The following is a 27,087-nucleotide window of genomic DNA, read 5'->3' on the forward strand; positions in this document are numbered from 1 at the left end:
CAGTATTTCCCAGGATATTTCATTTTTCTAGGGGGGGGGGGTCCTAACGTCCTACGAAGGGAAGCCATATAGTCCTTGTTAATCAAATGTGACCTTAATATCTTGGCTGGATTAGCTCTTCTGGTTTCTACTCACCCTGCTCTCTTCAAAGACCCTCCTCGTCTGAAAGTCTAATTTTAATCCACACGCAATGCTGCCTGGCTTGGAGTGCAGATCTACCCTTAGGACCTTCCTCCCCCTCCCCACACTCCTTCGTGCTGCTTGCAAATTACTTTTTTTCCCCATCAACGAATTACAAACACGTACAGCTGTTCCTGTACTGTTCCTGAGTTGAGGTGGTGTTAATAAGCATTTCATTTGGTTTTGCAATTATCATTTATGATGTATGGTGCTCACTTTAAAATAACACACACACACACAGAACTTCACAGGGAGGGCTTAGGTTTGTTTGTTTTAAACCTGGCAGGGATATTTGCACAACATTTTGTTTTGCTTGTTTTGCATTTGTTTTGCATTTGTTTGCTCGGGTGGTTGAGAACTGGAGGAGGGAGGAGAGAGAGGGGGCAAACAGCAAAGGGATTAGCGCAGAGCTCTTACCTGTGGGAAGAACCTAACCATGCACCAAGAACTCGGGTCATCGTAAAACCAGACCTCCAAAAGTACGTGCGATTTTGAAGGGCCAGCTGTGGAGTACGACAATTAGCATTACGGAAGAGAATATTTGTAGCTCAAGGTTGAACTGTGGGGCCTTTGATGTTTTCTGAGTTTGGTGGGTTGTTGCAGACGTTTCATGGCCCAACTAGGGAACATCATCAGCAGTAAAAGAGAGGAGGGAGGAGGAGGAGGAGGAGAGGGGAGAGAGGGACTGTGGTGTTCTTGGTGGTTCTCTTGCAAACATTTCGTGACCAAACTGGGTAACATCATCAGTGTTAGATGTTACCTAGCTGAATAACGAAACGTCTGCAAGAAAACAGCCAGGCTCAGAAAACACCAAGGACCCCACAATCAGCATTATTCCAGAAATATTCATGGCTTAACTCCATAGAATCCCGGGAATCGTATTTGTAAATCCTCTCTCTCTGTCTGTCTGCACTCAGCCTTCCAGTTTTACTGGGGTGTCTGGACTTTGTTCTTTCCTTCTTGCTATAATTCCAGGGGGACCCCTGAGTTTTAGAGCTGGCTTATCTCCGTCTGCAAGGGACACGGGTTTATTTATCAGTCTGGAGTATTTCCAGGTTGCCTCAAAGAACAGGACTTCCCCAAGGCACACCCGGGAACCACACAGCCAAAACGACACAGTTGTCTACGGTAGAAAAAGGTGCCTCCAGGCACAGTTCTTAGATCCCGCCTGCTAAAGTGGACTCAGCTGAATTAAATAAACAACTGAGCCTCTGAGCTGGTCAGGGATGGGCTTGTTATATCACAGCATCTGTATGTGCAAATTCCATTTATTGGCACATGTTCCATTAAACTATCGATCAGGTCACATGGCTCTCCCTGTCCTTAAGCAGAAGTTCACAAGGGAGGCTTCATTTCCATTCCCCCCTTTCTAGCCTGTAGTAGGGGAGGCTGAAGCCGTCCTAAGGCAATAATCGCACTCAAGACCTCCCTTGAACATATAATACCATGATGGCGAACCTCTCTCTGGGCACGTGCACCGTTACCAGCTGGTCTTTGCGGGTCCAATCTGTCAATCAGATTTTCTCCTAGGAAGCAGAAGCAGGAAGGGCTGCTGGAGAGTTAGAAGACTGGCTTCCTGAGCCAGCAGGTTGCGGTGACAATTTAACTGGCCGTGATACCACTGCTTCAGGTCACCATGGTAACCCTGAGTAGGCATGCAGCCCACCGCATAAGCGACACAACCTGGCCTGTTTGCAGTGAGCAGATCCAAAGAGGAGCGTGGTGCCTCTCGTGCCTGTTGCTTCTCTTGAGGTTCCTCAAACTCATCTGGAAATGACTCCGCGGGTCCCCTTGCTCTTGCGTTGGCTGTTCCCATGTCCAGAATGCTCTTCGCGATGCCACCCCTCCACCCCCCGACTCTTTCTGCTTTAACACAGAGCATTGACTGAAACACCCACCGTGGTGGAATGATTGGTGAAGATGACAGAATTTGCAGAGAGGGCAAAATTGACTTGTTTGATTAAGAAAACAAGCCGTAACTAATCACAATTTGTTAGGCGAGTTTACAGAATTTTTCCTGAAAGAGGAAAGCATTGACTTGTGATTTGTGGGTTGGATGATTAGAAAGGATAGAATATGGAAAGATTATAGGTAAAACATGGACAGAATCTATCTATGTAACCGTGAAGAGAGGGGAAAAATTATAAAGGCACGTATAACTGTTGCAAAGAAGATCAAAAGCCCTCCTTTATGTTTCCCTTTGTCTTTTCTCTCTCTTTGCTCTTTTTTCCTTTTATTTCTTTCTCATTTACTCATCGCCTTTCATCTTTCAGCATCTTGTTTCCACCACCGGATCTTTCTGGGAATTTTGTCGGGGGGGGGGGGGAATCTTGCGTTCTTTTCCTTCAATGCAATTGACCCCTGACCTCATCATAAATAAATAATTAGCATTGTTATTATTTGGTAATGAATTGGTGCTAATCCCCTCCGCCTGTGACAGATGGCTGGAAGGCAGGATTGATTCGTTTAAAAAGGAAAGGAGTTGGTGTTTTGCTCAGGGAGGTTCTGCTTCCTACGCAACGCCGGCAGTGGAAAATATGAGGCAAATAGCTGTCCCAGCGTGAGTCTCAAGAGGGGAAACGCTTGTGTAATCACACAAGAGGAGTTTGCTTTTGCTTCGTCCTCCTTCGTTAACACACTTGGTCTGCACAAGTCTGGGCCTCTGGTCTGGTGATGTACGATGGGTGGGAAGCCCCAATTAAGCAAACGGTTGGGTGCAATATAAGTAATCCTCATCTTATGACCGCCGTTGAGCCCAAAATTTATGTTGCTAAGTGAAACATTAGTCAAGTGAATTTTGTTCCACTTTATGACCCTTCTTGCCACGGGGATGCTGCAGTGGCCGTAAGTGTGAAAAATGGTCATACGTCTCCTTTTTCGGGGCTGTTGTAACTCGGAACAGTCATTAAATGAAGTGTTGTACGTCGAGCTGTTTGATCGTTGATTTGCTTGACAATGGACTTTTCCCAAGATTTTGGGAATACCTGTGCAAATTGTCACCGAAAGACCAGCTCAGGAGCTAAAATATTGATGCAAATGGAAATGTAAAAAGGATGGAAATTAAAAGGCCGCTTCCTTGATGCTGCCTTGCGATGAAAGCGGGGTTTTTATTTGCAATCAAATCTTCCAATCGTGCCTGGCCGTAGGGACCGTTTTTCTAAAGCTTACATTTTCCTGCTTTTTAAAAACTCCTTTGATTGAGAGCAAAGCTTCTGGTTTTCAATCTACTTCGCCCTGCATGCCAGCCGAGACAGAAGGGACAATCTCAAAAATGACTTTAAAAAAAAGTCTGCATTATTTTATGATAGAGGAAAGGGAGAGAGATTACTTTGGGGGCAGCAATGCTTTTGATTTTTCATTTCCTCGAAGCATGTGGACCTGACTCCACCAACGGAGCTCTTTTAGTGGCAAGAAACCTGATTTAGACCACGCATTAAGTCAGCATAGAGCAGAATCAAACCCACACGGTTTTCCTCCCACAAATTGTGACTCTACCGTCCGGACGTCCCAACCGTACTAATTGCGAATTCTGGGGATTGTAGCAGTGGTGAAATTCAAATTTCTCCCCACTCCTGGGGGAAGGAAACTGCAAAATCTCCATTCTCACCCCACTCGGGGGTCAGCCAGAAGTGGCATTTGCTGGTTCTCCGAACTACTCAAAATTTCTGCTACCGGTTCTCCAGAACCTGTCAGAACCTGCTGCATTTTACCCTGGATTGTAGTCCTAACAGAGCCAGTAGTTGAGATGGTTAAATGAAAGCAGAATCCCCCACCCGTGACAATTTCCAGGCCTATGGACTTCAAATCCCAGAATTCCACCGCCAGCAATAGCCTTTGCTGAGAATTCTGGGAGGTGAAGTCCACCTTTGAATCTGCCAAGGTTGGCAAAGACTGAACTGGAGGACCTGATTTAGACGGCAGAAGACAATCAGATTTATGGCTGCCCTCTGCCATCACACTGCTGCAGCTAACTTAATTACTCTCTATCAGCTTAATCCACCTCGTGGGGCTGCTGCAAAGAGACCATAAGCGGGGAGGGCCCGTGGAGGTATGTGTGCTCCCTTCCAACTCCTTAGAGGAGAGTCAGGATGAACATCTAGTAAATAAACGAAGAGGCAGTAAGAGCACGGCAGAGACAATGACACCTGCCAAACTTGCCGGGTTTATAAGTCGTGAAAGCTTTCTGGAGAAATGTCAACGGCCTTGGAAGGAGCTCTGGCCGATTCCCACGGCCCTGGCTTCCGAGGATTTTCCCACCTTCGTAGACTCAACGCCTGGGCCTCAGCCAGCACTAAACCTCTTCGTTTCTGGATGGGAAACAACTCTCTCTCGGGAGGCTCTCCGCTCGCATCCTGGACAATCCGTGGGAATAAAAGTCGGCCCGATTTGAAGTTGCATTCTGAGAAAAAACATACTTCAAGGGCGATGCTTCTTCCCAACTTCACAAACTTTAAATGGCGTGGATTTTAATCCAGTATGGATAAGCATGTGCTTTTCCTCTCTTCTGCTCAGGGGGAGTGGAGAAAGTCAAAATGGAGGCTTCAGTTGGGGTTGCTACCTTGGGTTTCCTCAGATGCCTGTGTTCTTCTTCCCCCTCACTCTCTCCCTCCTCTTCCATCTTCATCTCCTTCTCCATCTCCTCCTCCTTCTCCCTCTCCTCCTCCTCTTCTTCCTCCTCTTCCTCCTCCTCCTCTTCCATCTTCATCTCCTCTTCCTTCTGTTCCTCTTCTTCCTCCTCTTCCTCCTCCTCCATCTCCTTTTCCTGCTCCTCCTCCTCTTCCGTCGTCTCCTCCTCCTCCTCCTCCTCCTCCTCCTCCTCCTCCTCCTCCTCCTCCTCCCCCTCCTCCTCCTCCTTCCTCCTTCTTCATAAACTGAATTATTCTTAAAGCCATGGTCTACATAGGTTCATCTAGAAGAATGGTGGTCTTGCATTGCTTCATCAGTTATCTCAGGAAGACAAATGATCTTTCCACAAAGATATTTCTTTGCTGACGTGTTGCACACCTCAGCAGCTGCACGTCCCATGACGGGTTTTTTTCCCCAACACAGAAAATCCACCTGTGCCCAAACCAACTTCAGATTGGGTGATCTTGAAAGAGCAACCAGGCGCACAATTGGAGTGAACAGATGGAAGATTAGGGGAAATTGGGCCGGGGATAAGAACCTGAGCAGCTGAGGGATTCTCTCACTTCCATAGAAGTTGGTCTTCTAAACCTCTGAGAAATTCAGAGAAAGTCACTCCCAGCAGGCAGGCAGAAATTAACAAAGACAATTTGCCCAATGCAATTTGTGGGAGAGAGAGAAAATTGTGTGGGCTGCAATTACGATGGAGAAGGGCATGGAGTCAACCCAATGTCACACTGAAGATTCTGGTACATCCTATGGATGTTGCGTAAGTAAAGGCTTGTGAACAAGTCCATTCCCAATACAAAGTTGTTATTCTTTTGTTTATTATCCCTTTCGTTTTTATGTTGTGTTTTCAAAGCTTTTGAATGCTGCCCCAAGACACGTCTGATTAGGCACGGTTTGTAAGTTGAACAAAATAAATGAATAGCTCAAACCCTTCGCTTAAGCAATGAGACGTACAAGGAAGAAGAAAGCTAATTGCTGATCAAAGATGCAGAAAGCGATACTATCCAGAGAAGGTGATTTCATTTCACCCGGCGCAGGGTGCTTCCGCCCATTCCAAAGACGACAAACAGTTAATTGCACACCGCAACGACTGGCTGCTGCCTGGCGTTTTGTTTTGCAGGGTTTTCATTGAGGCATCCAGACGCAGAGAGCGGGGAGCAGATAATAAGCTCAAGCCACAGTCAAAATGATAAGGGAAATACAGCGAGCCGAGGGAATGCTAAACAGTGACGGGGCTGACAATGCTATTGTTTGGGCCATTTAGAAGCTGGCAAAGCGTGAGACAAAAAGGTCCTTAGAAGACCAAAAAATAAAAGGAGCTGCAAGGTGTCAGGAAGGGGAAAAAATAGATGCATTTGCCAAGAAATGATGGGGTGTTTCATGCACCGTGATGGGGTTTTTTTCCAGCAGTCTTCACCAAGGTGGGATGTGCTTCAGGTGGCCCACCTCTCTTCCCATTTAACTCAGACGATCTCATGTTTATTTTGGAGTCTGGTGCCTCTCTCTTTGTCCCTCCACCCTATCTGTTCCCAATGAAGGGGATTAGCATCATAGAAGCCACGCATGAAAGAGAATATTAAGGCGGCCACACACAGTTGCATCCGGAAAATGTGCTCGGAATAATCACTGAAGTTCTGAACACCAGTTAAAGCGCTCGGCATGCATTATGGATGGGTTCTTCGAAGGGACAGGCTGACTGTACCTCACATCCTTTTGGGTAGGTTATCTTTTTGGTGGCACCAGGAAGAATGATAAAAGCTTGGTGGGTGAGCTGTTGAGATCTGCCTCCTGAGTGTAGCTGGTGTCTATTCCACTATAAAGTTGTCGTTTAACCCAGCTTGACATCCGCAGATCAGTGCAGAAGGTTCTCACCATCTCCAAGTATCTACTGTATCAAGCTGGTCATAATCCCATCAGGGAATTGCATCACCTGAGGCCTCCCTTCCAAGTCAACTTGGAAGCTACAACTGACGTAGGATGTGTTACTACACCACAGAGCAGGCTAATCCCTGTTCTGGAGGAACTTTAGGCATCAGGACTCAGTCCAAAGTGTTGACCACCTAGAAAGCTTTTTCCAAGACATAGGCTGATTGTCTCCTTTCTGTAGCTTCTGCTTGACCTACATAATACAGGAGGGAGAAGATGGTCCAGATATCCACCTTGAAAGTAAAGAAGGGCCTTGGGGCTCAGAGATTGGCTTTCATAGTAGTAGCTCCCCTCCCCAAACAGAGATGGCTACCCAAGATTAGTTGTGTCCCTGTCCTGATTGTTCTTCAGAAGATAATGAAAACTGTGTCCTCTTTAAAAGAGCATTTAGACTTGTTTGACAGCAAATATGGGTTTCATTTTTTAAATCTTTTCTTCTACATATGGATGTTCTGTTTTTAATGATGGATTTACTTCGGTGTTTAATGTTGTTAAATCAATCAAACTCTGCTCGAGATGCTGGCTAAGGAAAAATATGTGGCAAGAGGGAGTCAACTGTAGAAAAAGGAACTTGTTCCACTCCAGAGTGGACTTAGATTTCAGAACCATGGAGAGCTCAGCCTGGATGAATTGACTATGGCTTGCAACTTCCAGCCATTGTTTGAAGCCTTACCTTTTGCAGATAAATTGTCTTTTGAAACTTTGGGCTTCCTGGCTTAGGAATTCTGGGAGTCGAAGTCCACATGTCTCAAAGTGAGCAGGTTTGAAAAACACCATTCCAAGCAATAGCTGTGTCTCCCCATCATCGTCTTCTGATGACAAAGCATCCTTGGCTCTCTTAACGCTTCCTCATAGCACCACGTCCCATGTGTCTGAAACCCCACAGCCCACACTCTGTGATGAGATGGGAAAGGATGAGTAGGGAATGACTCTTGAGCAAGCTTTGTAGCCTGTCCTATTTAACCGTGAAGGCAGAGACTAAGATGAGATGGTGGAGAAGGCAAAATCAGCAGGTTGTATCGTTGAGAATGTGATTTGAATAACAGATGTTTTGACATTGATTGTTTCTGGGTACGAATGTCTAACCATGTGGTCCCTCACTCCTGCGAATAACTCGGAGAGGCAGGCTGACATTAGTTCCCCTTGATTTATCACTCAAGATGAAATGATTGAAACACAGATGACGCAGTCTTAGCTATGATCAGGGAACATGTTGTCTCTAATGGCATGTGAAGTGTGTAATTTATTTTGCGGTATGAGACATTCCCCAGCACTATCTACTTCTGCAGATGGAGTTTATGAGCGGGAGGATGTTGGTCTCAAGTGGTGACTAAAGCACATCTGCTCAATCACATTTCAGCAAAGTGGTAGGGGTGAACTTCAGACACACCTTCTCTCTGCACGGACATTAGCCTTGCTTGGAGTTTGGGTGACTTGGGTGACAAACTATGGCATGATTATGCCACCTTCAGAATCTCAGCCACCACCAGGGGCAAAGCAGATAATAGCAGGAGCGCTTAGACTTATATACCGCTTCACAGTGCTTTAGAGCCCTCTCTAAGTGGTTTACAAAGTCAGCCTCTTGCCCCCAACAATCTGGGTCCTCATTTTACCCACCTCGGAAGGATGGAAGGATGAGTCAACTTGAGCCTTGGTGAGAATTGAACTGCCAAATTGCAGGCAGTTGCAGTCAGCAGAAGTAGCCTGCAGTACTGCATTCGAACCATGGCTCCACCACCAGATGAGGGCATTTAACAGAATAACAGAATTGGAAGGGACCTTGAAGGTCATCTAGTCCAACCCCCTGCTCAAGTAGGAGACCTTGTAACATTTCAGATAAATGACTGTCCAGTCTCTTTGTGGAAACCACCAGTGATGGAAGCACCCTCAGCTTCTGGAGTCAAGTTGTTTCACTGGTTAATTGTTCTCCCTGTCAGGAAATTCCTCCTTAGTTCTTTTTTTGAAAGAGTTGGGTAGATTGGATCAAAGGTAGACAAAAATGGAAGCACTTCAGCTGTGACCTGCCAACAATGCCACCTAGTTGTGCATCACGGTTTTGGGAAAGGACCTTCTAGTGGAAGTAAACTAAAGCACATTTTTGTGCTTGGGTGCTGCTGTAACATTGTGCTGCTGCTCTCTGTGGGCATTGGAGGTAGGAATCGCACGGCAGCAGTGGTCACAAGCCATGGGGCAAGCTGTTGTGATAGACCTTCTGTGTTCTAGAACAGGGGTGTCATTGAGGGCTGTATCAGGATTGTGTATGACTTCGGGTGGGCTGGGTGGGCAGCCCCAGCGCTCTGCCAGTGAAAACAGGCCCCTGAGGTCCATTTCCAGCTGGGACAGCCTCCTGCAACCCTCTGCCAGTGAAACGTGCGGCCCTCCCGAGCTCCATTTTCACTGGCAGAGAGTTGCAGGAGGCTGTCCCAGCTGGAAACGGAGCTCAGGAGCCTCAGGGGCCGGTCCTTCGCTGTTTCCAGGGTGGCCCCACTGGCCAGATCTAAGCCCCCGCGGGCCAGATCCGCCCCATGGGTCTTGAGTTTGACACCCCTGTTCTAGAAGGTGGCAGGATGGAGTCCCTTGTAGCCCCTTCTGTGCCACATCATGCAGCTAAAATCCAAGGCTTTGGGGTAGCAGGTCTCACAAACTTCTTGACTTGTCAGGAATCTGGTAGATCTTGTAGAAAATACCAACCGGTCTAATTCCGATCCCTTTCAGATGTGATGTGGGTAAAACTCCAGGGAATCTGCAGGTGGCCCAAAAGATTCCAAAAGCTTGGGCCAACCTCAAAGAGCTTAATGGAACTTGATACCTTGGTGAGATTCTTCTCCCTTTGGATAACAACTTGGAGCCTGAATAATGGGTCCTTCATTTCGCCTCCTTCCTTCTTTCCGAAGCTCTGCTAAATCTAAAGTTCAAGGCAGCTCCCAGCAATAACGGTGAGATTCCTGCTCTCTTCCAGAGTAGACCGTTTGAGAAGGATCCATCTTCCGTATCGGTCTTGGCTGTGGAATCTGGGCGCTCAACGATTGATGTGAAGATAAAAGCTTCGCTCCTCTTCCTTCCTTCCTTCCTTCCAAAGCCATCTGGCACTCTTTGCTCCCATACGCTTTCAACGTGTTTTCTTTCGTTATCGAGATAATTGAAAACGAAGCTTTCTTCTGATTTTGGAATCGATTGGGGACGGGGGAGGATCTGACAGGTTTCAGAGGCTTTCAAGTCCAGGGGGGGAGGGGGGAGGAGGGGAGATGGTTTCCTCGCCCCCAAACCTGGTAACCGCAGGGAGCAAATGAAATGGTGGGATTACTGTAGCTTTCCTGCGCCTAGTTTTTACGGTGCGGTTTTGCAATGGGACAAACGAATCGGAGGACATTCCACTTACACAAACGCAGGGGTGGAAAACAGATGTTTGGAACTGAACGTTTTGTAGCCTTGAAATTAGGAATGTTGCACATGTTAATACGGAGGGTTTTTTTCCCTCTAAATCTGAACAAAACCTTTTTGCAAACATGTAAAAGAGAGAATTTGTGCCTGAAAAATTATACTATGAGAAAGAGGTGATGAGCTCTTCCATGCATAGATTCGCTTGCGGTTAGGAATGGCAATTAGGATACAAATATTTATTTATTCAATTTATATACAGTAGCTATAATATTGACCTGCTCCAGGCCTTTACTTTGCTCTGAAAAAAAAAGTCTGTAGAATCACATTTTACAGCCCCAGTGAGAGCCATGAGCCAATTTGTCCATTTCCACAACACCAAGGCACCCCTCAATGTGAGTGACATCAGGTTGGCCACACCCATCCAGTCACATGACCACCTAGCCACACCCACCCAACTGGCCATTAGGCAGATCATATTAGTGGTCCACGGGATTTAAAATCATGAATTTAGTGGCCCTGGAGGACCGAAAGCTTGGTGACCCCTGGTTTAAGAGTTGTCCTCCATGAAGTCTGATCTTCCAAGTTTATTTATTTATGAATCAATTTACCTAACTGTCCTTCTCGGGAGAGATTCCAGGGAGGGTCAGTGGAGGCAGGCATGATGTGAGGTCCCCAAAGAGTGTTGATAGAGCCAGTGTGTGCAAATAATGCCATTCTCCCTAAATAAAGGCATAACAGCTGGAAACCCAGTGACAGAGCTGTGAAAGGATTCTCTTTGCATTTCCAACTATTCCCGAGGCTGCTATATTAGCAGCCCAGAAACTTAAGCAAATGTTGTCATTGCATTCCTCTGATTAGAAGCAATGTTCTAAATTAAACCAGCTTCTCTTGGGAAAGCAGAGCAATGCCTGTACCACACCGTGGCTTCCATCCATTTTAAATACTTGAAGTGGGCTCTCAGAAAAAGCTTTTGATAGCTTACTTAAGGGAATGGAGCTAGCTGGGAAGGGTGGCTGGCATACCAAGTTGCAATTATTCATTGCCAATGCAAGGGGGGAGGGGAAGCAGATGGTCTATTGGTGAGGACTGCAAGGGACTTCCTCCTCTCCTGTGGACAAGTGAGCTCAGGTGTGGAGATGGGTCTCCAGTGACTACTGGCCCACCTATTTTCTCTTCGGTGTCGGTCAGCAACTTGAAGATTTGTGGACTTCAACTTCCTGTTGCCGGTTAGGGAATTTTGGAAGTTGAAGTCCTCACAGCTTAAAGTTGAGAAATACTGGTTGAGGGGGTAGACTATTACCACCATCATCATCATCATTACCATCACCACCATCTCTTCTACCAAGGTTGAGAAATACTTGTCTGGGTAGAGGACAACCTTGGGTCATCATTGGGTGATGGAAGGCTGAGAAAAGATCTCCATTCCAGCTCTTTAGTTGATGCAAGCATTTCCTTCCGTTGATGCCAATTTGTCATCTTGCTTTGGATGCACAACGAATGGTCCTCAGTGTCTCCAGGTCCAAGGAGAAGGCAGAAGGTGATAGGGAAAGACTGCCATCTTTCCTGCTCAGATGGACTGCCCAAGGGGTCATGGGGATTAAGACACAGCTGCACCTTTGGTTATTGGAAAGTGGTTCCTGGAGGAAGCAAGTACTTCCTAAGCCCTTTGAAGGCCAGATTTGTCCTCTGTTGTAGAGTCGACAAGCTGATGTTCCTCCAGAGAGTGGGACCTCTCAGCTTGCATGGTTGAAATGCTGCTTTGTACATGCGTGATCAATATGTTCAATATTATGACTAGGTGAGAAATGGATGGGGTTGGGTTTGCAGAACTCTAGAACGGGGGTCTCCAACCTTGGCAACTTTAAGCCTGGCGGACTTCAACTCCCAGATTTCCCCAGCCAGCAAAGCTGGGAGATGAAGTCCTCCAGGCTTAAAGGTTGGAGACCCCTGCTCTAGAACAATGTTCTGCAATCAGGTACCCTGTTGGACTCTTCGGATCAGATGATTCTTGTGATCCCTTCCAGATCTATAATTCTATGATTCTCTACCAGCATTAATGTATTTGTTGGAAGGGTCTTGGTGTACAACCCATGTGAAGGCCACTTGTTGAGTCAGGTGACTCTAGATTAAGCTGGGAGATAGAATCCAACTGAATATTAACATGGTTTCAGGATCTTCTGTAGCGTCCAAAACCCAATGAATACAGAAGCAGAGTAGAGACCAAATCTCATAGGGTGAATATCTTACTTCTTAGTGAGCATTGCAATATCAAATAATCAATCTTCTTCTTCCTCAGATAACCTTTTTCATGCTGCTGTCAGCTGTCTGCGTGATGCTGAATTTAGCTGGCTCCATTCTCTCCTGTCAAAATGCTCAACTCGTGAACTCTCTAGAAGGGTGTCAGTTGGTGAGTAATCCAAATCATCTCTCTCTCTCTCTCTCTCTCTCTCTCTCTCTCTCTCTCTCTCTCTTGCATGCGGCTGATTTGTTTTGAAGTAAAACATGCTAAAACACATGCTGGCTTTCCAGTGGGAATTCAAACTCGTTCACATTTCAGAGGCCAAAATGGGAGTCTTCAAATTCCTCTTTGCTCGGTCTCTTTCAGTGCTTAGAGGTTAATCTGGCTTCCTTCAGAAGGGTTAGGAGGACATCAGCTCCCAGCTGACCTTCAATTCTGGGCATTGAAACCCCAGGATACCCGAAGGGTGTTAGCTTGGAAACCTTGTTCTAGCAGAATGGGAACTCCTGAGAGGATGTTGGGAATTCAGTATGGAATATGAAAGTTCTTGTCTTTAGGCCGGCCCTGGTCATGTCTTGACTGGTGTGTTGAGAGACATCAAGAGTGGATGATAAGTCTGTTGATTGTGGATGACTCTTTGACCTTCTAGACATGAACCCTAAGGCATTGTTGAAGCAACCACTAGCTGTGTGATCACCTTCTCTACCTCCTTTCCATTTTCCCTTTAACTCTTTGCCTTCCAAACATTTCTACATCTGCAGAATCCAAGTGTTGGAAGGAGGCTCTAATCTATCAATCTTTCTAGACTCATCTGGTTTGTCTTTCTTCCCCCTCCCTCTTTCCCTGAAATTATTCTGTTCAGTCTCACCGCTCTTTATGGACCACCTTCAATTCTGATTTATCTGGAACTCAGCGGAGGAGGGGAGAGAAAGGAAGGGGAGAGGGAGAAAGGCTGCCAAATTAATTTGCAAATGAGCTTCCGTTTACTTTACGATTGAGTTTAATCTTCAAATTATTATTTTTCCCCCTTTATTCTGTGAAGGATGGACATTTTGGGCAAGTTAATATCCTTCTGACAGTCTGCCTTATTTATTCTTTTGAGACAAGGCGTTAAAGGCTGTTCTTGGAGCAATTGACTTTCATTCCCCAAGATAACAGGGCAATACTAATGAAAGATACCTATGTTACTGATGCATTTCTATTCCAGCCCTAGATTGCTCCCCTCTTCAGGGTATGGAGGGAGGTGTTTCACAGAATGTGCTAGTTAATATGAGTGGTTTAATAATACCCTGTTTTTTTCACATTGGTTTGGCATTGGTTGCATTCCTTCCAAGCATTGATGTCCATTTGGGGGGATGTAATTGGATGTCCCAATTTTATAGAGCTTGTAGAACATGGCAAAATGTCTATAATTTTTAGACGTGTTCTCCTCTTCTGATTTCTTTTGTTTCAATGTCTTCTGAATTCACTTCCTTAGAGAGCTCATTCTCAGGAAGATATTACATTTCCCCTTCCCGATGGTTAAACTATTATATATCTCAATTTTCTGATAAGTTTTCCATTTTCTGAGAAATTTCCTGGCAGGTAGAACAATTAATCAGTGGAACAACTTCCCTCCAGGAGTTGTGGGTGCTCCTAACACGGGTGGTTTTTCAGAAGAGATTCAGAACAGCCCTTTGCCTGAGATGGTCTGGGGTTTCCTGCTTTCCCCCCGTTTCCAGGGGGTTGGACTAGAAGACCTCCGAGGCCCATTCCAACTCTGTCATTCTGTTATTTTGACTTCTGCTGTCTGCAAACAGAGACTTAAAATGGGGCAAAGTTTTCAGCTTTTCTCTGGGTGTGTCTATCTCCAGGGGTGTCCTTCCTTGACCCCACACCTGGTTTCCTCCTTGTGTGTGTGTGTTTGTGTGTGTTTTGTCTCTTTAATAACTCCCGGGGACAAAATGAGATCAGAATCCCGAGTTCCCTTTGCATCAGTGCGTGGCTCCTTAAAATAGAAGCGCGGAAATAAACAGAGGCAATAAGACAAATCTCATTTTGTTGCTCATAAACGCTGGCGGGAGCTGCGGTCTCAATGCACAAAACAAATAAGCCTTCGTCCTTATTTGGCGTATTTCTGTCAAGTTTATTCATTTTTAGAGCTCATGGAAGGAAGAGGTTCCGTGTAGCGGCTAAGTACCTCTAAAGTAAGCCATTGCGGCCTATCTCAAATGCACAGCAGATTTTAAAGAACAAGGGCCAACCCAGATGATAAATTAGGAAATCCACGAATCCTTTGAAGAGGAGGTGTTTGGGGCTGAATGCAGCACCTTCCCCCCTAGCTTTGATTGAGATCCTACTCAGAAGGATCTCTTCGTTGTTATCTATTCCACTTGCAAAATCTTGGACCCTATTATGAATGTAGAGAATCCCCATCTCCCAGGTCAGCCACTCGTACCAATGTTGGTTTTTATGGGCTTATTTATATGTAAGATTTATAAACGGGCTAACTCTACCAGTTGCAGGAGGAGGTGCATCAGATACAGATGTCCTACCCTAAGGGCAGGATTAGACCACGAAAGGCAGGATAAAATCACACAATGAGACAGTCGCATTTGGGACTTTCAAGGGTGGAAGCGATGGCCTCTGTTTCTTCTGTGGAGTCATCGCTTCCATTTAAACCCGTTTAACTATTTCTGCCGTTTTTGTGACACTGGATTCCAATCTGAGCAATTTACAAGAATGCAAAGATAGAATGAAGAATGTTAAAAGAGATAAGGTAAAGGTAAAAGTTCCCCTCACACATATGTGCTAGTTGTTCCCGACTCTAGAAGGCAGCACTCATCTCCGTTTCAAAGCCGAAGAGCCAGTGCTGTCCGGAGACGTCTCCATGGTCATGTGGCCGGCATGACTCAACACCAAAGGCGCACAGAATGCTGTGACTTTCCCACCAAAGGTGGTTCCTATTTTTCTCCTTGCATTTTTGACATGCTTTCGAAGTGCTAGGTTGGCAGAAGCTGGGACAAGTCACGGGAGCTCACTCCGTTACGCGGCGCTAGGGATTCAAACCGCCGAACTGCTGATCTTTCTGATCGACAAGCTCAGCGTCCTAGCCACTGAAGCCTGTTACAAGAGAAAGAAACCCCAAATCCTAAACCCGGTTAATTTCCAAGCCGTGGTTACTTTGAGGGAAACCAACTGCCGAGGAAGGACCTTCATGTCATGACTGCTCAAACGATTTCTGGAAACATCAGCAGGGTTAATGTTTGCTTGACCTGGTCTCGACCCATCCTGATGGCCTCCTCTCCCCTCTGTTCCTTCCACAGATTAAATTTGACAGCGACAGTGTCTGCGTGTGCTGTGAGTTGCAACACCAGACGTCTGGCTGCAGCCTTGGGGAGATGTTGAAGTTGAACCCGCTGCAGGAGTGCAACACAGTCAGGTTGACTCTTAAGGTAAGTCGCCAAAGTCATCCTCTGGGAAGGAGCAAGTCTTGTGGTTGGGCTGCAACCGCCTGCTGGGTCATCCCAGATGTTCGAGTCCAATCAAACTGAGACATTGCTGTGCTGTAAGTCAGAGCCCACAAACCCACAATGCAGGTGTATCCTTACCAGAGGTGGGTTCCTACCGGTTTGGACCGGTTCGGATGAGTAGATAGTAATTCGGTCTTCATTGCAAAACTCAACCCCCCCCGCTTTTCTAACGTTGTGCGCAAACACAGATCTTTTTAGGTGCAAATGAGGCCACGTGTTTTTGCACACCGAACCGGCAGTAATGCCAGCCAGGACCCACCCCTGATCTTTGCGCATCATTTCCACCTTGTCACATTCTTTGGCAAAGCGTGCAGGCAAGTCCTGGACTTACGAAAGACTGTTTGCCAGGCCTGGCTGAATGTGACTGAGAGGAATTCACATTCGTTGAATAAAAGGGGGTTTGTTGGGACCAGGATTCTGCCTCGTGCTTTTTGGGGAAGCCTCGTTCAGAACAACTCTCTCCTTGTGGCGGGTCGCTTGTGTGGTTTATGTTTTTTTTATTATGCCCTTGTGCTGGTAGCATTTAGAATGACTATCGGGGTTTGACAGCAGGTTTGCTTACATGACTGTCAAGCTGAAAGCTTCTCCTTCAGATGACAACCATTCTCAGAGATCGTTTTCCACCGAGGGATTTCAGCATCTGCTTTGGTTAATTAGAGATGCATTTTAGCTGGAAATCCTGCAGAAAAAGAGGCAACACCCTGTTAAATGACAAAACCTCATTTTCCCCGCCAGAATATGGCACTCGCTTGGGCTCCTTTCTCTCAGCATTCTTGGTTATAATCAAACCTCATAGAGAGACATTGTTATGGTACAATAACTGAAAATAATTTTCCCTCCAGTTCCAACAGGCGTTTAAAAACACAATAAGCATATTTTCACTGCCTAAAAGCCATAAAGAAAAGAAAAAAAATCTTCTGTTGGCCTTGTTAATTCCTCAGGGGTCTTTTCCTATTGTTAAATATTGGATAAACTCTGGGATTTATGCCCCCCCCCCCGCTTTAAATGTTTCATTAAAAGCGCTCCCCAGAGGAAGAGCAAAAAAGCATTGTGTCTAGATTAGAGCAAGGACCGGTTTTCAAAATCTCCTGCGCGTTAAAAGCAAAATTAAAACGTGAACGCGAAGCGGCCATTATTTTTCCCACTACAAAAGCTTGAAAAATTATTTCAGCCTGAGATTTCTCTGAAGGAAAGAAGCCGGCTTCTGCCGCAGAAGAGGTCTGCTCGGGATTCTAGTCCTCACCATATGTGCCGAAGACCTCCTCGGGGAAGGTCAAATACATTCTCCCTTGTTAGAAGAGGCCAATGGTTCAGAAGGTGGCGGGGTTCGCTGAAATGGCAAAAATTTCAGCTTTCTTAAAAGCTCAGAAACAGGAGGATTACACACAGGAATGGGCAAAATGGATTGATTATATACAGAATAAATACCAGACTAGGAGTTATTACCTAGCCTTTAGGTAAGAATGTTTAGACCGATAGATGATCAGAGTAAATAGTATATGGGATGTTTGGAATTGTTAGAGTGGTATACAGCGGAAGTCAGGGGGGTGGGTTTGTGTGGGAGGTGGGGGAGGGTTAGGGTGGAGGGTGGGGCAATATATATGTATGAATAAATTAGAAGATGGGACTAATGAAACATTGTTAGGCTAGGAGAAATTTATATTAAGAGTTATAGATGTTAAATTAGCTTAGAAAATGATCAATGTGTTATTATTAATTTAAGAGTAATTTATATAGTTTTTGTTGGGAGGAGAGGGGTTATGAGTAATCTATTTTAAGATGGGGGGAGAGGAGGGGGTAAAGTGTTTGGTATAATATCTGAATGTGAATTTTTGCGGGGGGGTTGGGGGGGGTATAGCATTTGTATGAGATTTATATTGTGTGGAGGGGGGGGTGAAAAGGGGGAAAATTTGTTTGTACAAAACTCTTTTAATAAAAAAAAAAAAAAAGAAGAAGAGGCCAATGGTTCAACTGGAGAGCAGAAAAAGCAGAGTTTCCCATGAAATGCAGTGCTGAAAACTCTTCTCTACATTAAAAAAAACCTACAGGTAGTTCTTAGGTTGTGTCTATTTGTTTAGTGACCGCTCAGAGTTGAAATGGTGCTGGGAAAAGTGACTTACAAACAGTCCTCGCCCTTAGAAGAATTGCAGCCTGCATCCAGTCACATGATCAGAATCCTGGTACCTGACAACTGGCATGCGTTTATGACGGTTGGAGCATCCTGGGTGGCTTCCTGGCTGGCTTCCACCAGCAACGCCAGCATTTGCTTCCCAACCGTTTGGTTCACTTAACATTCTAGCGACTCGCTTAACAATCGCAGCAAGAAAAAGGTGGTGAATTGGGAGAAACTCCCAAGTGCTTCTTTCAGGGACTGAAATTCTGGTCTCAACCTGAAATTAAGGGAGGACAATTAACCAGTGGAACAGCTTGCCTCCAGAAATTGTGGGCGCTCCATTCCTGGAAGTTTTTAAGAAGAGTCTAGACCAGGGGTGTCAAACTCCATTTCGTTGAGGGCCATATCAGGGTTGTGACCTAGGGGAGCGGGGGGGGGGGGCATGGCCAGGTGGGTGTGGCCAACTCCCCATCCCATCACTTGTGTCAGGGATGCCTGTGGTGGCCTGACCACTCTGACAGCAACAAATGGGCTCCCAATCTCTGGTTTTGGCTGAGATGCCCCCCTGCAACCCTCTGACAGTGAAAATGGACCATGCGTGGCCCTTGTGAGCTCCGTTTCTGGCTGCAACAGCCTCCTGCAACCCCCCTGCGGCCTTCCTGAGCTCAGTTTTTGCTGGCAGAGGCACCTTGAGCCGGTCGTTTGCTTTTTCCAGGGTAATCCCATGGGCCAGATCTAAGCATCCTGTGGGCCGGATCTGGCCCCTGGGCCTTGAGTTTGACATCTCTAGTCTAGACAGTTACTTATCTGAAATAGAATAGGTTCTCCTGCTTGAGCAGGGGCTGGACTAGACGACCTCCAACCTACCTTCCAGGCAATTCATTCTATTCTATTCTAGTTGTGTCCGTACGTTTGGGACTGCCTGTATCTTCATGTTCATTGGAATTGAAATGACTTTCTTGGTTGCTTCTTCCCAAGGAGAGCCAAATGTTGGCACAATTCCCCTAGGTAGCGTGTGTTGTGTCTCTCCCAACCGTTCCCAGTTCCATTCAGTCTCAAGAGCAGACCTCAGAACTCCTAAAAAACAAAGCTGCTTTTGTGGGAGTGGGATCTTCTGGGGAGATCAGGAGATCAATTGTGAGGCAGATTGTTTCGAAAGGTTGGTCTGGCTTGCTTATATTAAAAAAATCAAGCATGCTAGTCAGTTAGATCACTCTCATTTGCAATCTAAAGCCAGGTCTTGAGTTTCTCAAGGTAAAAGAGAACAGGCAGAGCAATTTCATGGGTGAGAAGACTTTTACTGTTCATTATCCCCTTTCATCAGGTGATGGTAGGTATCTGAGCAAGGAAGCCCCGTTACCGAGGTCAATCAAGCAGAAGGGAAGCGACCTAGATCGCATCTCCCAAACCCATTTGCACTTCAGATGAGATGCTAATGAGGCTCTTCCTCATGGCGCTGTCAAGTTGACCAATCATCCAAGGGCCTCTTTATAGCTTCACACCCTAATTTTGCCCTTGGCAAGTTGATGGAATGAAGCCCTCAAAAGCTCATGGTGTGCAGAATTGACAGGCGTATTATTTTCTCGTTTGGAAGCCAATCGGTTATGCACGGAAGCTGGGTGAGATGTTCCTCCAACTGTGTTCTTTGGGCCTGTTGCATCAAGAGACAGATGACATGCTTAGATTGACAGCTCCTGTGGATCTTAGTAATGGCTAGGAGAGCTTGTTGGAGTAAACTAAAGCCCATTTAGTCCTCTTCCTGCTTTCCAAGATAGCCACTCAGATGGCTCCAGAAAGTCCACCAGTAAGCCATTCAACATTTCCCATTATTGCTCCATAGCATCTGATAGATCACAACTTTCTCATGAGCCTGTAAATGGGATGGAGTAGTGGGGAATTCTGGGAGTTGAAGTCACACCATCAAGGTTGAGAATCAGTGCTCTAGAGTTGTGCTGGAGAAGCTGAGAATACCATCTCTTGCCACTAACAGCCCTTAGACTTATATCCCGCTTCACAGGGCTTTACAGCCCTCTCTAAGCAGTTTACAGAGTCAGCCTCTTGCCCCCAACAATCTGGGTCCTCATTTTTACCCACCCCGGAAGGATGGAAGGCTGAGTCAACCCTGATCCGGTCAGGATCGAACTGTTGGCACTCGGCAGAATTTGCCTGCAATGCTGCATTCTAACCCCTGCGCCACCCTAGCTCTAAAACTAAAAACACATTTTGGCTCCTCGGCTTTTGATGATGCCATCCTTTGGGTTTCTCCCCCAATACTGGAGTGGCATCAGCTACTTTAACTCTTTATGGGTCTGTCCCTCTTAAAAAACATCCATTGCCCCTGTCCTAAGCAGCAGCTCAACAACTGACCTTCCAAACATCCCTGGCAGTGAATGTCTTAAGTTATTTCTCTCTCTTACTTACCCGAATGCCTTCCTAGACATGTTTAAAAGGCAGTTTCTTGTGTTGTGATATGAGGAGAGGTCTTGCCCAACCAGACACCGCTGTGGGGGTGATGGTAGCAGTGAGCTGTGGTCCATCTTGAAATGCTTTGCCCAGCTAGGATGTTTAGCAAATGGGCCATTTTCATTTCTCAAGGATAAGCAATTATGCCAAGCTTTCTCTCCAGAAAGCATGGCTTCCAATATTCTAAATTTATCTTCAATATAAATATCTTTTCTGAACATTTAAAGTGGCACGAATGATCCCCCCACCCTCCACCCCGAAAATCACCGAGAGAAAAAAGTAAGTAATGAAGTTTGCAATTACTGTAATTTTCCCAAGCTGATAGAGTCTACTCCTTCCCTGGCATCTTAAAAAGAGCTGGTTTTGAGAAGAAGTAAGAATAAAGAAAATAAAGACGCGGTGGCTCAGTGGCTAAGACATGACCACGGAGACCTCTTCGGACAGCGCTGGCTCTTCGGCTTTGAAACGGAGATGAGCACCGCCCCCTAGAGTCAGGAACGACTAGCACATATGTGCAAGGGGAACCTTTACCTAAGAATAAAGAATCCAAGTCATGGCTCTTGACAGAGTGGCCGACACACCAGACGTACGTGCACATAACCAAGGCCAGATTTAACAGCCGTGCCACAGTCACAATATTAAGTTGTCATTTCTCGGCAGAGGAGTTGTTATGGGATGATTGCATTTGGATTAACTGTAGGTAGCGCTTCACGAAACACAGCCCTGTGAAAACGGAGACTCCTGTCTATTGAAATTTCCCAAGCTGCAAAATACATCTTTGCAATTTTCTTTTTCTTCCGACTATCGCTTGCCCTTCTTGCAAATGTTTAACCTCTTCAAGCCACGAGCTAATTTTAGTTTCCCCTTTGTTGGGCTCTAGTCCTACACACTAGGTGGGGTGTGTGTGTAAAAGGATTGGTTTGAGTGGAGTGGGGTGGGATGGGGTGCCAGTGTGGGGAGACTGCCAAGCTGCATTTCCTGAAGTGCGGTAAAATCAGCAGTGGGATGAACAGGAGAACAGATGGAAGAAACAGCTGCTCTTTATTACATTTTGACAAATTTTGCACTTAGCTTGCCATATCTGGCTCTGCTTCCAGAACCTCCTTTGGTGAGTCTTCCCTTAAGCCCACCTGGTGGCATTTCCTATGGCTTAATCGAACTTCATCCTAGAACAGGAGGCTGGTAACCGTCTTGAGGGACAGGTGCCAAAAGATTGGAAAAGGCCTTCAAGGTTAACATTTTAAGACAACAAACAGTGACTGGTTTGATACAGGCTTCTTCTGGAGGCTTTCTTGACTCCCAGGTGCGGCCTAGAACCCTGGAATTCCCTGGTTGCGTCTATCCATGTGCTAGTCATATTTGACCTCATACAGCCTTTGAGCCCAAAGGAGATAGGCTAAGACTGGAAGTGTTTCATGGTGGATCCCAGTGTGAGGTGGTGTGTCCTTGCAGAGGCCTTAGATGTATCAGTAGAAGCTATCAAAGGTAGATAGTATTGACTGAGTCACCAAAGGAAGCTCTTGGTTGAGTTGAACATGACTTCTGGAACAGGATTCTGTCATTTTCTTAGCAACAATCTAGAAGTAATTGTAAGAAATTTGTAATTTCTTCCTTCCTGGAGATTATTTCCAGTCTAGTTTACAGCCCTGGACGTCTCCCCTCCAAGTGGCAACCAGGCTAATGTCTTCTTAGCTTCCCAGGTCAAGGCAGAGCTCACAATTTCTCACCTCCTTCAGATTTTGGGGTTGTTTCTCCTGAATCGTGAACCATTATGGGGAACTGTCCCTGGTGCTGAAGCTTTACTCTCTCTCTCTCTCTCTCTCTCTCTCTCTCTCTCTCTCTCTCTCTCTCTCTCTCTCTCTCTCTCTCTCTCTCTCTCTCTCTCTCTCTCTCTCTCTCTCTCTCTCTCTCTCTCTCTCTCTCTCTCTCTCTCTCTCTCTCTCTCTCTGGAGTGAAGCCTCTGAAAACTGCCTATAAAAGAGAGAAAGGCACAAATAATTGTTGGGTTCTGATGAAATGCCTGAAGGCTCGTCAAAACCATGATATCTTCCCTGCTTCTATGGTAACAGGAGTTTCAAAAAAGGAGATTTCATCAACATTGCTTTGGCCCTTGAGTAGGTACCGAAAGAACGTGTCCGAGCATCTGCTGAGCAATTTTCTTCACAGCTGGATAGCTTGGGTCTGCACCAAAACACATCTGGGGGGGTTCTGAGCCTGGATCTAGAATAAGTAAACTAGCTTCTTGCTTTAATCCATGTATTGTGATGGTTAACATCTCTGGGCTGTATGTTGATTTAATTCCGCTTTAGTAAAACTATTAGCTGCCCAGAGTCACTTTTCAGAACGAGATGAATAGCATACATCTTTAGCAAATAAATAGTTAGAAAAGTTGCAACCCCTCCAAGCAATTCGAAGAGCCACCAACTCCAGTTTCATTTTCATCCTTCAGCTTTTATTTCCCAAAGCATCGGCCAAGTGGTTTGATTTCTCCCCCTACGTTTTTTTAGCCAGCTCTTTTGATTTATGAGTTTCTTCCAAGTTGCCCTAATGAGGAGACCAAATCGAGAGCAACCCGGGCCAAGGGGAGCGATCCTTCACTCTGACCGTCAGCAGGCTTTGGTGGCCTGGGTTACGCGAGAGAAGGCAATAAGCAAGAAGGAAATTTCACTTAGATCTCACTGAGCTTTAGAACAAATCCATCATCTCGGACGTGACCAGCATAGAAGAGAAGAATTTCATCTAAGACCTTGTTAAGGGTCATAGCTGCTCTTAAGGGCAGCAACTTGTTGCCTGCAGACTTTTTATTTGCCAGAAAGAAGCCAAGCTGATCCAGCACCATCCAGCTTTTTGTCCCTGCCTTGGGCAACCAGAGCTCTCTAAAGAGCTCCCCTACAGTAGGATAACAGAAGAGCAGAGGCCTTGGAGGTCTTCTAGTCCAATTCCCTGCTCAAGCAGGAGATCTTATACCATTGCAGGCAAACCTCCAGCCTCTTCTTAAAAGCCTCCAGTGGGGGAGCACCCAAAACCTCTGAAGGCAAGACGTTCCACTGATTAATTGTTCTCCCTGTCAGGAAATTTCTCCTTCTTTCTAGGTTGTTTCTCTTCTTGATTAATTTCCATCCATTGCTTCTTGTTCTGCTTTTACCTTCTTCCAAATGCTTGGCAGTTGTAGCCTTCCTGGTTTTTTTAAATTATTATTTGTTGGCATCTAAGCAGATGGTTCACATCACCAATCTGTAATAGAAGAGGATCCATCTCCTTCCTTCCTTCCTTCCTTCCTTCTTTCTATCTTTCTTTCTTTTATCTTCCTTCCTTCCTTCCCTTTCTTTCTTTCTTTTTCCCTCCTCCCTCCCTCCCTCCCTCCCTCCCTCTTTCTCACCCTCTCTTTCTGTTTTCCACTTTCTCTCTTCATTGCCTCCTTCTATCTTCCCCACCAGGCTGATCTGGAGTCTCAATTGATATGTCAGGAAGGAAAGACAGAATTTTTTTTCTGCATTTGAGAAGCCTCAATGCATTTTTGGCTGCCAATGCTTTGCCTGGTCTTGCAGCTTCCATTATGCTCCTCCTATCTGAGTTCAGACAGATGATTTCTTGTAAGATACGACTTAAAAGAAGGAAGAAGCGCTTCCTTCATCCGGGAAGTGGCATGAGGGTGAATTCCATATTTTTAGGCGCAAGAAAGAGGAGGATACCATATTAAGGGTAGCTTTAATTTTCTGGCTGTTTCTCTTCCCTGTCGTGTGCCATTTAACCTTCGGAGAGTGGCGGAGAATCAGGCACCAAAGCCATTAGATATAATGGGGTTAATTCTGTTGTATGGCCAGGCGTGGCATAGATCAAATATTTTCCTCTGCATCCTGAAGAACATTTATGAGAGCATCTTTCATAATTATGCTTCCAGGGGTATATGACCCCAAATTAATATGGGCAGTTGTATTCCAGCTAAACCCTGCATTCAGCAGATGGGAGAGAACGGGGGAGGAATTGACCTAGCCAGACCTTCGCTGATGAGAGAGGCATAATAATCAGGCCACTGATTGAAACAGCTACTGGTTTGCAACGGTCTCGCTTAGCCGCAGAGATGTTGGTCTCACGCGTGGTCATAAGTCGAGGATGACCCTCTGAGATGTCCACATCAGTTTGTCTCTAGATGCTTTGCGCATCGAGCCAGCAGCTGGACACTTCAGAGTTAACCCTGTGCAAACTTGAGCCCTGCAAAGCACAGCAAGTGACAGAGGTATAAATTCTGCTGTGCCGTGAAGGTCAGAATCCCTGCCATAACCGTGCTGATAGAGCAAAGACGCAAGATAACCAAAATCGATTCCTCATCCTCTCGCTATCAACTGTGGTCTTCGACGTTGTTCAATTTACCGCATACAGGGTGATAAGGACCCAGAAATACAATTCTGCTCACTCGGAACCAGCTGATTCTTTGCCTGCTTCCTGCCTTTGCTAAGCTGGGTGAGCTGCTTCATGGACATCAGGGGGATTCACAATGGATGTGTCGCCTGCGGTTCAATTAATTCGACCAGGGGTGTCCAACCTTGGGAACTGTAAGACTTGTGGACTTCAACTGCCAGAATTCCCCAGCTGGCTGGCTTGGGAATTCTGGGAGTTGAAGTCCACAAGTCTTAAAGTCCCCAAATTTGGACACCCCTGAATTAAACAGTTACAAGGTAGAGTTAGTTTATATATTTTTCATGTTGACTAACACTTGTATTGACTAACTCATGTTGACTAACACTTGTATAACACTTCTGCTGACTGTAGTTTATCAGTTCAAATCTCACCAGGCTCAAGGTTGACTCAGCCTTCCATCCCTCTGAGGCCGGATGTCAGGCCTGCAGCCCTCTTTTCTTTTGCATCTTTGGCCTGCCAGACTTTCTATTATTCTACTATGCATTTTCTATTGTGGGAAAATGGGAGGGGGGATTGTATAGAGTTAGATGCTATGTAGCCAAAACAAAATTCTTTCAAGAAAGCCAAGGTCATCCTTTGTCTCTGCAACTCTGCACCTGACCGGAACTGGATGGGTGGAAGCTGCCAGCGTGGCAGTGGGAGAATGGACCATGAGATGGACTTGTGGGTGTTTGGGGCAAGATCTTTAACTTTCAACTGGGTGAGGAAAACAGGGAAGCTTTCAGATTCGGGTTTTCCCAGATGTGCCAACATGGCTCTCTTCATAAATTGGAACTTTGAGCAATCCTTTGCCTCGGACTCTGATTTAATTTTGGATGCTATTTGGAACCCTGACATTGGGAAAATGAGGACCCAAATTGTTGGGGGAAATATGCTGACACTAAACCACTTAGAGACGGCTGTAAAGCAAAGAGGGCTGTGAAGGGGTATAGAAGGCTAAGGGCTATTGCTATTCTGAGGCCTTGAGGTGAGGCAAATGGTCCTGATGTCCAATTTCCAAAGATTTTTTTTTTTCCGGATGCTTAGAGATGGGCCTATCTTCAACTAGACTCCCTCTTGCTGTTTCAGATGCTGTTTCCGATTGTGATTTCTGATTTTGTGTGATCAGGGTTGAACCCATGACCTTCCTGCTCCCGAAGCAGGATCCCTGGGCTCCAGAACTGTATCATTCATCCTAGGTTGACCTCTACTATCATGTGGCATTTATTACGCACCTGACTGTCACTTGCACAAAGTGCACTTCCACTTTAGCTACCTTCAATCTGGCTGCAAAAGATCTCTCATCATTGCTGCTGGATTCTGAAAAAAAAAAATAATCAAAACTCACCATTGGCCAAGCCAAAATATGGCGTTGTTGCGTTCTCTTGCTAGATAGATTGTCAGTTGATTTCTCCAGCCCTAAAGGGTCCCTTGCAGGTTTGATTAGAGAGGCTGTAATGAAGAGCTGTATTAAGCTGATAACCATTTCTGGCATTTATTATCCCCTCTGCCAACAGTGTTTTTAGCACTCATTCTCTGTCTTGTTGAGATAAGGAGGAACAGCCAACCTCCCTGTGTGTGACATTCTCTCTCCCTCCCTCCCCATCCGTCTCTCTCTCCCTCTCTCTCTCTCCCCTCGCACAGGACCTGCTGTTCAGTGTTTGTGCTCTCAATATCATCTCCACCATTGTGTGTGCATTGGCAACGGCGATGTGCTGCATGCAGATGGTCTCCTCTGATGTTCTGCAAATGGTGAGTGAGATGCATATGTCCTCTGACCAAGCCACAAGGGGAGGGTACAAGCAAGGCACATTGAAGGTGGGATTGGAAGGGGATTTCGCCTGGGGATTGAAGAAAGTCATTGCTTCGTTTCTTTCCCAACCACCACGAAGAGTGTTTAGGTGGGCCTGTAAAGACCCAGGTTCAAGCCCACCATCAACCATGGACCAACCACCAGTTCTTTCTTTCTCTCTCCACCCAAACGGGCCCACGGGGTTCTTATGAAGAACTTGGAGAAGGTTAAACTCTTTGATTTCCCAGAGACATTTTGATGTGAACCTATCAAAGAAATGATAAGAAGAACTTGATGTCCTCCAGATACCCAGGTCACCTTATCCTCCACCCCAATGAACTTTTGAGTCAACCAATCGTCCCCAAACCTTACATAAAGCAAGCTTTGGGGAGAAAATGAATATATTTAGTTAGTATTTAGTGTCTCAGCTTTGTTCCTCAAAGTTTTAGGG

At 45.8% G+C, this 27,087-nt stretch overlaps 1 protein-coding gene across 2 annotated transcripts in view; it reads left to right on the forward strand.

Moving 5' to 3' along the window:
* Positions 1-27,087, forward strand: part of ENTREP2 (endosomal transmembrane epsin interactor 2) — a 53,219-nt gene that overhangs the window by 16,520 nt on the left and 9,612 nt on the right. For both annotated transcript variants that reach the window (XM_081964454.1, XM_081964453.1), the window contains exons 3-5: positions 12,416-12,526; positions 15,664-15,792; positions 26,489-26,596. In XM_081964454.1, coding sequence (XP_081820580.1) covers positions 12,416-12,526; positions 15,664-15,792; positions 26,489-26,596 — 348 coding nt within the window. The remainder of the gene's footprint in view (positions 1-12,415; positions 12,527-15,663; positions 15,793-26,488; positions 26,597-27,087) is intronic.

The sequence above is a fragment of the Natrix helvetica genome (genome assembly GCF_964273705.1).
Source record: "Natrix helvetica genome assembly, chromosome: 12".
NCBI classification, from domain to species: Eukaryota; Metazoa; Chordata; class Lepidosauria; order Squamata; family Natricidae; genus Natrix; species Natrix helvetica.